Source organism: Phasianus colchicus, chromosome 8, assembly GCF_987193195.1.
Source record: "Phasianus colchicus chromosome 8, bPhaCol1.hap1.1, whole genome shotgun sequence".
In the NCBI taxonomy this organism is placed as follows: Eukaryota; Metazoa; Chordata; class Aves; order Galliformes; family Phasianidae; genus Phasianus; species Phasianus colchicus.
The window spans coordinates 16,772,927-16,785,910 of record NC_143443.1 but is presented as its reverse complement, the minus strand read 5'-3'; the positions used below and the strand labels follow the sequence as shown (position 1 = coordinate 16,785,910).

Genomic DNA, 12,984 nt, shown 5'->3' with positions numbered 1-12,984 from the left:
AAGGGCTGAGCAGGGGAACACAACTGCTGGCAAAAGGGAAGGAATGATTAAAGATGCCTTCAGAATTCCCAGAGGAGCAACAGAATAAATGAAGGCTTGAAACCAACAGAAGGGGGAGAGGAAATATTTCAGTATGTTTGCTGCAAAATTAAGATGTCAGAAATAAAACGCATCAAACTAGACACCAACAAATGTGAAGGGAATGAATTCTTACTCTAATATTAGGAATGAACTAGAGGATCTGAAATGACGTGCTTATAGGCATAAATGTTACTCGGTGATACTGAAATCTGGTAGAAAAAAAAGCTCTGAGATCTCTCCTCATGACTGAGCAATTGTATTTACTATGTTTCAGATGTCATGACCTGTTTCTCAGTTTAGCAGCTACACAGCAAAAGATCTTAAATGCTTGCAGATTAATGAACCAGCAAGTAAAGTATAAAATAGGACAGTAGGTAATGTCTGCTACAACAGTCACTCCAGAGAATAAGATAACTAGCTCCTCAAAGAGCAATCAATAAACCACTGAGGAGAAAAAAAACCACATTATCCATCTGGAAGACTATCTGAACTACAGGAGATTTCAGATTGCCAGCATTAAAATGACCTTGAAATTTCTTCCTCAAAGGATATTCACAGCACACAAGAGGAATTTATATTAAACCTCATCTTGACATGAAGGAATTTATTTCAGAACAAAATATAATTAACTATTGCAAGGGAAGGTGGGCCATAATCCAATAACAATGTTATCTGCCATGAGACTAAACCAGCTTTGAATGGATACGGTCCAAAAAGATGAAATCAAATATGAATCAGTCAGCCAGGAGCAAAACATAAAAGATCGCTAAGATGTGAGAACTATTTAAAAACACCACATCAGCTACATTACAGAAATATTACAAAACACTACCAAAAAACCTTAATACTACACTGGGAGTCTAGATGTGGGCAGAAGCATAAGGAACTGTAAGAAATCCCCAACATACAAAGCAGATAGAAAAGAAAGAAAACATACCTATGAGTAGATAATACATGCCAGGAAGTAGAAGAAAACTATGATGGAGGAAAAAGAATTTACAGAATGTCCCAGAGATTCAAAGAGAGCTTCAGAATAAACAGACCTAACAGAAGACTTCATATTTTACCAAATAGGCACATTGAAACTGTTATTAAGAGGGCAAAAAATATGACACATCTAATCACTATTTCCATTCTTTTTTTTTTCACCCCTCATTAAATAAAAAGCCTGACGTCCTAGTGCCTGATGGAGAAATACTTTCCACTTCAACAGTAACAACGGACCATGCTGAATGACAGCAACTGAGGTCAGAGATTTGATAATCACTGTGCTCCTATGAAATGCACTGAAGAATTTTAGACCAGTTTTTTTGCTCTAAAGAAAGAAGTTTCAGGAAGAGCAGTTTGCTGGACTGTTGACATTCATCCTCAGTATGCCTTGCAATACAAAGGAAACTCTACAGGATGGGAAGAAAGATGCTGTGACAACATTTGAAAAGCACAAATGTGATGGCTGGAACATCTGCCTGACAAGTTGACAGTAACCCCAGAAAAAATACTGTAATGACTGATATGAGATTTTTATTATAAAAAACAGTGCAGCACGTAGCATCAGTTAGTACAGACTGATGATGAAGACGTGTTCTCAAACTAGTTCAATACGATCCTTACAAATTACAGGTTTGATTTCTAAGGACTGGAAAACATGTTTGAATAGGATATTTTATAGACTCAGTTATGCTGCTTAACAAGTTGTGACCTATAACACAGTCAACAAAGATGCGATTATAAGGCTCTCCAATACATCAGCCTACAGTATTACGAGGCCTGATAGGCAGAGGCAAGAGATGTTCAAGACAGAATAAAATTGTTGTCAACGAAGGTAATTAATCAAGTGAACAACCTGACATCCCTTGTCTCAAAGCCAGAGTGTGCGGACCATCATATTATACAAATTTGTCATGCTCTTAAAATCTACATAGAGAAAATATCCTTGGGAGGCACACACTCTAAAATGCTCCAGATTTATAATAAGAACCCACTAGAATTAGTAACCCCTCTTAAGGAAGGCAACAAAAAGCTTTGAGAGAAAAAGGTTGTTTCAGATAAAACATTTGGGAATCCAGACATCCTCATTCAGGAGAACAAAAAGTTTCTTCAGATGCTGGAAGAAAGGAAGAGATATGACCCACTCACATGAGTGATACCATCAGCTAGGCTACAGCACAGTAACTAACTCTGGAGCTAAAGACAGTAGTCTGTTTAACAGAGGCGCTGAAGAAAAGAATATACATGTTGTCTGCAAGGGAACAGAACAACAAATGCTGGTAAGCAAACTGATATAAATGAGTGCCAAGTCTTGCTGCCATTTCCTGATTTTCCTTCTTCACAAAACAGAGGTTTCAGCACTGCAGATGAAACTCCTCCTCCTCCTGTCTTGGAGTTTCCCAAGTACACTAGAAACCAAAACAAATTGGGACTGCATCTGTGTGATGCAGATTACAAACTAGCCTTTGGTGATGCAAAACCAACTGGGAGGCTGACATAATGCCAGTCATCAGGAGAACTGAAGAGAAGAAGGAAAAATTTTCCTCTAACACCAGAGATAAAGAGATATTACCATCCATTCAGAAGAAGCTGTGGTGAGGTGGAGAAAGATTTGTATGAGCTGCCTTGTGTTTATTAAGTTGTTTTGTTCATACACAAACCTAGGGTATACTGCAACAAGGATCTGAGTTTAATAAGTTGTGGAGGGAGGAACAGACTGCCAAATTCAAACATACTGGCAATCGGTTGATTTACTACTGGGTAGATATGGCTGCTTCCACACTGAAGTAGCTGAGAAATAGCTCATCCTTTTTCCAGTACAGTAGGACCTACCTCAGTTTATCTCGATTGTACTGACAGACAACAGTATATAGCCTTTACACCACAACAAAACACCTAATGAGGGATAAGCTGTTACCTGCAATAACTTAATACTTCCCCTTAGAAACATCTTCCCCAGCATCTAAGTAGCTACTGATCCACATGTACTAATTAGAAAAAGTAAGCATTGTGCCACACTTCTAACCTGTCACCTGTGTGCACCTGGAGCACGCTGCAGTCCCAACACTTCTTGGAAACATCTTTATTACCCATTAGTAGTATGGACTTCATTGTCCATGGCACAGACCTTCCTTAGTTCCTTGCAACTTTAACAGGTTACTCAGTTCGAACCTATATATCTATCTGGAAGTCTCCTTACCTCGATTGTGCTGCAAGAGGACAATAGTGGGATTGACGATTGTGGTAGAGGGATAGGCAGAAGATGACTTGTTGATTGATGTGAAGGAAGTTGGATAGTCAGTGCCACTGCTAGGCTGGGTCACTTCATTTAGTGCAGGACCTGGGTCCTGAAAAGGAGAGCAATACATTATCATCAGCATGCAGGAAATCTGCAGCACTGGGAAAATCTGGGAACAAAAAAAGCCATTTGAGACTGAATAAGAAGCACAATCATAGCAAATTTTAGTAAGAAGGCATAAGCATGAGCATTACCTTGCTCCATGTATGTACTCTGCTTCTTGTTAATGCAATTAGTTTGCTAAGGCAGTTGTATAATTCTTTGGTGTTGGGTTTCATGACTCCAACCCCCCAAAAAAAGGCACTAGATTAATCCGGCTGGCTCTCTAGAGCAAACACAGGGTGCCAGAAACAAGCAGCTCTAGTTGTAAGAAAAGAGGCAGACATCCTTCCCTTATACATACACACACAAATATATTTTTTTTTGGTTGTTGTTTTAAAACAATTCCTCTCATAGCAAGAATCAGGCATGCAAAACTCATGCAGTTCTAGAATGAAACATTACTCTAGCTGCTTTGGTAAGGAAGGTCCAAGAAATAAGGTTAGCACCATCACTCAGGAGACTGTGACATCTACATGGTAAAAAGTCATGAAAAACAGACAAATGACAAACAGTAGGACTCTACTAAGGAAGATACTCAACATAACTTTGTTGCTGGAACATGGATAGCAAGCTACTCTTGCCTTCCTAAAGTAGCAAGCTCCGTTCTTCATGAATTTCAAACCCACCTTTGGTATCACCACAGCTCTGGTTGTTCTGTAGAAATACAGGCTGGGCCCACAGGGAAACTTAAAAATTAGTTCATCTTTGAAAATTCTCAGTCAAAGGATATCAGGCTCTCTCTTTACCTTATTGCCAACAAAAACAAAGGGGTGATGGCCTAAGAATGTGTGCAGCAGTTTAGGCTGAGACTTTTTTAAAACTTCTCACGGAATTTAGATGCACAACTACAATTAAAGTTAATGGGGAATAAGCATCTAAACAGAGTGAACGTGGAATTTCTGCATTCTTGCTGCTCCACTGTCAGACTGGAATGCTGCAGGCCACTGATCTGTAAACAGAGCTGAGCATTCAAACAAGAGTTTAAATCAGTACTGAAAATAAATAAATACACAGACTATTAATCCAGAAGAATCATCTCTCCGGGTTTTTATGGCTAAGTGCCCTCACACCCACCAGTGTCAATGGAAAGGGCTTACAGGATAAGGTAAGGGGCTGAGGAAGGGCCAGAGCTCAAAAAAGTAATAGTGAGAACTGGCCATCAACAGAAGCACCATCTACAGTTAATCTAACCTAGAGGGGAAATAGGGCAAAACAATCCAGTTCTGCTGGATGGAAGTGTTCTTCCTCCAAGAATCATTCTGATCAGGCCATGGACAACTCATAAGGACAGAACAGAAGGTTCTCCAGAAACAAAGGTCTCTAAGACAGAGACCTAACCCCATTTTGCTGGCTTGGAATAGAATTCCAAGCAATGCAATTTGGAAGAAGGGCAGAGGGAGTTAGAGAGAAGTAGGAGTGATGCATCTGAGCTTAATTTTGATAGCTAATGTATAAAGAACCTAAAAGAAGAAGGGTGTCAGGTCAAGTCAGCCTTAGGAGTCCCAGCTAAGTCATCAAACTGGGTGAGCAAAGAGCACTAAAATTACTGAAGAAAACTGCTCTGTGATCACAGAGCATGCATAAAAGTAAAGTTTCAAAACTCTCATCTCATGAAAATCATGTAGACCAAAATTTCCACTACTACCCCAGTATTTGGATGTCTGCTGAATTTTCCTAGTGCCTGCAGATTGGCTCCAGAGAAATACTTTCACTTTTCACACACTGTTCTCAGCAGTAAAATTCCATTAATTCCAATAGAAACAGAAAGGCCAATGCCAAGAACTTTCTAAAGTATCATCCTCAGTTGTTTTTTTCCTTTTCCCCCAAGCCCCATATGCCTGTTTGGGGCACCTGTTTGACCTCTATAGAGTCAAAGGCCAAAGGAAGTGCCATCATAAGAGATGGAGGTTCTGCTGAGCTTCTTGCTTACCCCATGAGAAAGCATATAAAAAAAGCTGGTGGTTTTAAGACTTCCAGTATCTGACCCCTCCTTGTACTTTTTGTTTTTTCTGAAACTTCAACTGAGAGCTATTTCTCCTCCTTGTTTGGAAGGACTTTTTAATAGAAGGTTATGAGTTTAAAGAGAAAATATCTAAGCCAGGAAGACCACAATTACAATTATTGGAATACTTTTTGAAAAATTTGAAGAATTCAGTCAAAGACAGGCAACTTGGTACTGAAGAGACATTCTGATCCTAACCTATCCTGTGGTGCCTACAAACTTGGAAGAGTCTCAGCCAAGTAACTGATAGTATTGCTTGTAGGTCATTGGATATCAGCAGCAATCCTACATTGCCTTCAACAGGAATTTCTGTAGATATCATACAGTCTTACGGCTTCAAGTGGAACAGAAAGCCAGCCCTAACCTTTAACTGGTCTGCTATTACTACTTCCACTGTTGTTCAAACGCAATTAATGATGCTATTAAAAGAACCTGAAGAGATCAGTTAGTTGCAGCTATTCTGTTTACACAGAATTAATTATTAGCAAAGGCTGGTGAAGGCTCCTAAAATGTGTAGCACCTAGCAGAATGGATAGAGAAGTAGACAGTCAGATGCTGCATACGAGAAGTCAATAAGAAGTCCAAAGCTGCACAGGGCAGGCAATATGCATGCACTAGCACAGGACGTAAACAAGGTTTCAGTTGTCATGCTGCTAGCAGGGAGTGAGTCATCACTCCTCTCAAGTTTAGTATGCCAAGGAGAAAGTAATTTTAATCTGGGAATACAAATTTAGGACAAGAGTGAGAAGGGTACTTGGCAAGCTTACTGTACGTGAGATGACTCCAGTGATTTCAGGCTTCAAGCCCCTGTGCAAAGCCCCCGTAACCGGAGGTACAAGTGAAGGTGGTGTTGAGAAGAATGGAAGTTTCGGGTAAACAGAGAGTGATGTGCCAGACGCAGAGGGTGCTTGGTTATGGTGGGAACCCCTCTGGAGATGTGGGGGAATGAAATCATCTAGAGTCGGAAAAGTCAAGGGTGTGCCAGGAGGAACAGTCTCAGGGAATACGGAGCCTTGCCCGAAAGGAACCAGAGGCGGTGGAGGAGTGCTGGAGCTGCCTTCTTGCTGTCTGTCTGGATTAATCTGGACAAGGGGGACTACTATAACCCCAGGCTGAGTTGTGGTGGCAGTGGCATCCTGTAGGAAACAAGGTGTTGTTATGCAAAGGGGAAGATTGGAACTTTAGTCTAACGCAGCCATATAGTGTCATGCAAGGATGCACCCCAAATAGTACAAAGCCCCAAAAGACTTTCTTTCCCTAGAGAAACATATTTCTTCAGTCTTTCAGTAATGGCCTCTGTAAGCACACACACAGCTTTTTACCAAAATAATAATAATAATAATAATAATAAAATAGCATCTTCCATCCCCTCACCACCCCTCTCTCCTGTCATTTGTAGAGAGGCTAAATCAAACCACAAAACAGTGCTGCACTCACCCATCACTTGAGAAGCACTAACCAACACGTAACAGAGTTAGCTTCTTTTACACCTCCCTAAAATAGCAAGATCTTAGCCAGTCCAACCCATCCCCCTACAAACAACATGCACACAACAAACACACAGATCAATGTTGGGGAGACATGAGGTGTTAAATATCATGGAGTAGAGGACCACAAAGGCTCAGGTCGTGTATCAGATGCTCAGAAATTAGGAAGGATGGAGACAAAGCATTAAGGAAACATTATAATGAATTAAAGAACCATTCAAATGGCTGAAAGAAAACAAGGTTACGTAGAAAACATGTACCATGCTGCGTCCCACTGCCTTGTATGGCGGCTGCCGCTGCTGGGTAAGGTAAGGCTCTTTTCTCATTCTGTTCTCTGTGGCAGCTGTGCTCTGGGGCTCTAGCACTCTGTCCCTCAAAGCTTGCGGAGGTGACGACTGAGTCCAGGAGGGCTGGCCCGGATCAGAACTAACTGCGTCTTTATTGAGGACAATGTAAAAGTACGGCCTGGGAGGAATAGGAGGAGGAGGAGGAGCAGGAAGAGCTTTTCCCGTTGCAGAGAAAACAATATCGGTGGCTGGTGCCTGAGTGACCTCAGCTCCCAAACTGGTGCTGGCTGATGGGTCATGTGTGGTGCCAGTGGAATTTTCAGACGTGGCCGAGCAAGTGTTGTTAGATAAACAAGCTACATATAGTTTGCTGACCTTTTTATCCGCCTTCGTCTCATGACTGGAATTCATTCCAGCCTTACTACTGGGATCTGCCCTGTCAGGGTTGCGTTGTAAGGATGATGCATTTGATGAGGAGCTACTTTCCAAGAGTGGCTGCCCAACATGCACCATATCTCTGGGACCTGAAGAAGGAAAATGCCCTGCTGGCAAGCCTTGCTTCCCGCTGGGGACTGCCCCATAGGGGGTGGGTGATGAGAAGTAACACCGTGCGCTGGCATTTAGTGATGCACGCTGAGCAGAAGGCTTGGGTGCATTCAGGTACACGCAATCCATGATGGGCACTGGCAGCAGGTTGGTTGCTTTAGTGTCAGTGCGAGGACGCCATGCAAAGCTTTCCTCCTTGGGGAGAGGAGGACGGGGAGGAGGAAGGGCCTGACCAGGCAGAGTCAAGAAGCAAGAGAGGGAGAGAGGAAGCAGCACCAAATGAAAGGAAAAAGGAGGGAAAAATAAATTGGAAGAATGAATTTGGTCATTAGATTTGGGTTAAGCAGGTTTTAATACAGCAAGAACAAAAAGTAAATACAGTATCTGGAAGGCCAGTACAGAACTCACTCGCATCATCTCACAGAGCCTCTCCCAGCACTCCTCACTGCAGCACACAAACATTACCCGGCTCTAAGTCCCTGCCTACACATTTCCATATTAAGATTTAATATCCTGCCTAACTAAACCCAGGCATATGTCAGTGTAACCAAATACTTCCCAGCACAGAGTTCATCTGAATTGCAAAGCCAAATTCAGAGCTCTAGACCATCTCCACTTCTCATAAAGTGCACTGCCAAAAGATGAACATGACGAAGTTTTGCCAGTGCTAAGGAAAACAGATGTGAATACAATAGACTGCAGTTGTCCAAGTAAGAAGTCAGGATTTATTGCTACTGAAAAGCCGGTCCTTGAATTTTTTTCAGGATTTTTTCAGTCCTAAAAATGCTTTTGACAAAATCAGAATAATTGAAGTTTCCTGAGGAATTGAGTTAATAAGAATTTGCCTTCAAAATTAAGATTGCTACAGAGAAATTCTCTTTCCAGTGAATTTTAAAGGAGTGGGAGAGCTGGAAACAAAAATAAGCAGCAGACAGCATTACTGGTTTTGGTACTTTGCAGCTAATTGCAGCTCCAATTCCAATCACAGTGAATTTTTGCTGAAAGTCAGATTGTTTTGAAGAAAAATAACTGCAGAGGAGAGGTTTTGCTTTTACTTGGCTGCCAGTTGCCAAAAATGATAAGCTGCTGAAAAGAATAAACTAAAACACCAGCCTACTGAACAGCAGCTCCCTGCATTCTTGCTAATTAACCCTCTGGAAACTATAGAAGTATGTTTCACACATACATACCACTGCTGTATCTTTATGGGCATAGAGTGGCTAAATCACTTCTGAAATAGTCACAATCAGAATGAAGATTCCCTAACAGCTCACAACAATAAAATATGAAGAAGTACCACCTGTAAAATTCATCCACACATGACAGGTTGGGGTCAGCACCTAATCTTGTTAGATGGATACATATCTAAACTATTTTCATAAAATTACAGCTACTCCTGTCCTTGTGCTGCTCCTCTTTCACCTTCATCCCCAATGAGGGAAGATTGAAGAAGTGCATTGGGAAGTGCTTCTTCTGAAGGGCTTCTGGTTTTGGAACAGGATCATCCTCTTTTGGTTCCTTATAGAAAGTAGCTTTAATGCAAAGAAGTCAGCTCCACAGCACTTTCCTGTATTAGGCTCACTTTATCATTGTATTGCTATACAGTGAAAAATGAGAAAATTATGAGAAAATACAAATTATCTACTCGCAATTGCCTTTTCTCATTTGGTTCCATTTCACTTCAGTTTGGACAGTAGTCCTGGCTACTTCTGTAAGGAATACTACATGCTTAAGTCTTCTCTCTGTTCATCAATAAGATCAGCAAGTGACTAGAGTACCCACTGTAAATGTCAGGCAGAAAATAGGTCTCTCTTTTAGGATGCTGCTCCTTCCCAAGTCTTCATCTGAACTGTGCCATCTTCCACTTAAAAATTTCAGGAACAGTGTCTGCTCTGTGACATTACTACAGGTTGCTGACGATGGGAGCAGTCACCCTAGCAGGGGACAGGGCTTTCAGTGGCTCTCCATTTCACATAAGAAAACAGTTTCTAACAAAGGGCTTACTTATCAGCATTCAGAGCACCTGTGTGCAGACCATTCACTCAAAAGGATGAAGTTACATCTTCTTTTAATTGATTCATTTCACAATTTATTCTAAGGTACAAATATAATCTTTCCCTTGACAGCCTTAAGAGGCTTGTTACAGTTACAGTATTAAAACTGAAAGGCATTTCCCCAGTAATGTCAGGCCCATCCTAAACAACTTATTTCAGCTTGCTCAACCTTTAGAAAACACAGAAGACAAACTAACAGATGGCTACTTCACCTTTTTGTTGCAAGCAAATAGCACTGTTGTCCTTCTTCATCCACCAAGGAAACACTGTGGTCTCTCTGAACACAAAAGCTCCACAGCACTCTGCTGACATCAGTGTTGTTCCCATTTCACAGGAAGGAAAAGCTGATGCACAGTAACTTACCCAAGTCTGCAGCAAAGTCTGGAGTTCAACCAAGGACGTCTGCCCATGAATCCAGTGCTTGAACCCAGAAGGTCACCCTGAGAGTCGCAGAAGAAAGGCTTACCTGTGGCTTGCTGTCTGAGGAAAGGTTCGGACGCACACTCCTATAACCCTTGGCAGCCAGAGAAGATGGTTGGGCATCCCCGTTGGCATCAGTGTTGGGTGATGATCTCCAATCATCTAGAAGGGAAAGAAAAAAAACAATTCAGATGACAGAGAATTCCCTCCAGCTACAGAATTAGTGAAGGGAAGGGATTTTTTTTTTCCTCCAGACAAAAAGAAATACTTCCAAGAAAGTAGCAGAAGCATCAACATAAGTAGTCAATGTTTGTACCTGTTTCTGTGTTTTCTGGCTCCAGACCTAAGCATTTCACAGAAAAGAGGGACGGAAGGGATGGGAGTAGAGGGCAGGAATAAAGGAAAAGGAAGGGAAAAAATAAAAATAAACTGTTACATTTACAGACAACATGTACCGATTGGAGTAAAGAGTTGAGTTACTTCACTTCAAACATAAAATGCTCTCTGACTTGGCTGCCTAATTACCATAGAGACCAGCCCCAAACACGATGCCCTCCTCCTTTCTGACCTTTGTAAACACAAGGCAATTCATTCAGAGCAATGAAGAAACAATTGTTCATTGACATTCTTATTTCAGAGGCAAAAAGGCAGCCCAGCTAGCTACTTTCTAAAGCTGCAGCTTCATGTCCGAACACCATACACTACTGGGAACACAGGGACTCCATATTCAGCTCTGATAAAGCTGATGAAGACATTTCTACCCTTGTCAGCGCCACTACATATGATTAACTGGGACAGAGGACTGTCAACAAACAGATCAGGTTTTGCACACTAAGTGCATGCACGTGAAAGGAATTTAAAAACAAAACAATGTCACTTTACAAGCAAGTCCCTGCATATGGGTACACTGGTTTCATCATCTCTTTACCCACCTTCCACTGGGCTCCTCCCCACTACCTCTCCCCTGCTAGTCATTTTGCTGTTAGATACAAAAAGCTCTTCCAGCTTCAAAGTACATTTCATAAAGTGATTGAGAGAATAAGCAAAGGAAGTATTAACGACCTCATTTCCATAGTAATGGGCTCGCTGCCATTCAGGCTGCTGGAAATTTATGAAGCCATCAGCAGTGGTGAGAGGCAATGGTGGGGGGCAGGAGCATGAAAAGAGGGAAGGTCAAGGGTAAAGCAGAAGGGGAGGAGAAGATAGAACAGAAAGTGGCACATTGGGGCTGGAATTAATGGAATCACCCTTCCTATAACAATACATCCAGAAATGATGTGTGCTTTGCTTTCAGGAGCAAGTTTGACCCCCCATCCCCCTTAACAGCATCTTGCCTGTGGGAGTTCATCCTCTCTGCCAGACCCATTACACTGGCCAGGTTTATTATGCTTTGCCTGTCTCCTACAATTAAGTAATTACACTTCTGCTATTGAATGATGGCAAAGCTCTGTGGCGACACTGTCTGTCTGGGATGCCACCCCTGCTCCCTTGACAACCCAAGTGAATGCTGTGGTGGCAAGCAGCACCACTGGGCCTTTTTCTAGTTCATCTTGGCTGGGATAAAAGTCTGCCAGAACAGATAAAATAAAACAGCCAACCAATCACCACAATAACAGCTACAGGAGAATTCTTGGTGCTCCTGGTAGCAAAAGGGAGCTGTAAACAAACTTAAGTTGATGAGAGAGCAGTCATGCACTGGAAGAGAACAGGAGTCCATCTCTTCCCTTGGAGATGTAGAACCTGGTCTAGTTTTTAAAAAGAGATTTCCAACAGCTATAGGACCTCAGGCTTTAAATTTTAGTTTAAAAATCAAACAACAACAAAAAACACAGCCCAAGACCCTGAACTGACTTCACACAATGTTACTACAAGGTAACATTTTCCAGTTAACTTTGCACCCACTTCACTTACTTTCAGGTTTCTCAGAGTCCTGAGGACATGGCGAAGAGATTTTCTGATTCTCTTCAGAGGTTGGAGATACCCATAGGGTCACAGCTCCTTTTCCACTGCAGACTTTAGTGGGATCTGTTTCTACAGAAAATGCACATGCACAGAGAAGACACATTGAAAGAGATGATACAAAGCTATTAGGAACCATCAGAGCTCTGTGGAGTAACTTTAGCATGGCTGTCTCCGAGTGAATCGATCTAGTAATGTTTATGTTGATGAAGATTAGCTCTGGATTTAAAGCATTGAGTATTCAAAGCAGTTTTGTATTCAAGTAACTGATGAATGTAGAAACAAGTTCTGTGCCAGTGTAATAGAGCTAAGAAAGCAGGAAAAAAAGGATGAGTGGTTGAACCAAATTTCATGGGTCCATCTGCTTTATTTGGCCTGTTCTGCGTGTAAATACTGTATCAGCAGGACAGCATTACACCTGTGTCTCTTCAGTTGGGATATCCCAGTGGTATACAGCAGCATGATTTGTGTGCTTAAAAATGCCTTTTGTGCAGGCAAAGAAAGAAAAAGTCTTATGCTTACTGGAGGACAAAACCTTGTAACTGTGAATATGATCTGCAAGTCACCTCCTTGCCAGGTTCCCCCATTCCATGATGGTGTTGTATCTGTTCAATGTAGGAACCCAAATGCCACAAAGTATAAAGAAATTTAACAGATGACTGTGAGCCAAACACCAGGTCATGTCAGCTTCCTTGCTAAGGCTCATTCAGGACAGCTTCCGTCCAGGTTTACCCTCGTGCACTTCAGTCTGTGGATTTGG

At 41.8% G+C, this 12,984-nt stretch overlaps 1 protein-coding gene across 21 annotated transcripts in view; it reads right to left on the bottom strand.

The window, feature by feature from the left end:
• The window catches only part of SORBS1 (sorbin and SH3 domain containing 1), a 73,754-nt gene that overhangs the window by 44,477 nt on the left and 16,293 nt on the right, over window positions 1–12,984 (bottom strand). For 8 of the 21 annotated variants that reach the window (XM_090145062.1, XM_090145069.1, XM_090145068.1 and 5 more), the window contains 4 exons: window positions 12,177–12,296; window positions 10,582–10,608; window positions 10,312–10,427; window positions 3,269–3,416 (listed from right to left, as the gene is read on the bottom strand). In XM_090145062.1, coding sequence (XP_090001188.1) covers window positions 3,269–3,416; window positions 10,312–10,427; window positions 10,582–10,608; window positions 12,177–12,296 — 411 coding nt within the window. Of the gene's footprint in view, window positions 1–3,268; window positions 3,417–6,238; window positions 6,608–7,218; window positions 8,020–10,311; window positions 10,428–10,581; window positions 10,609–12,176; window positions 12,297–12,984 lie in introns of all 21 variants that reach the window. The other 13 variants (XM_090145056.1, XM_090145053.1, XM_090145051.1 and 10 more) reach the window with 2 other exon arrangements.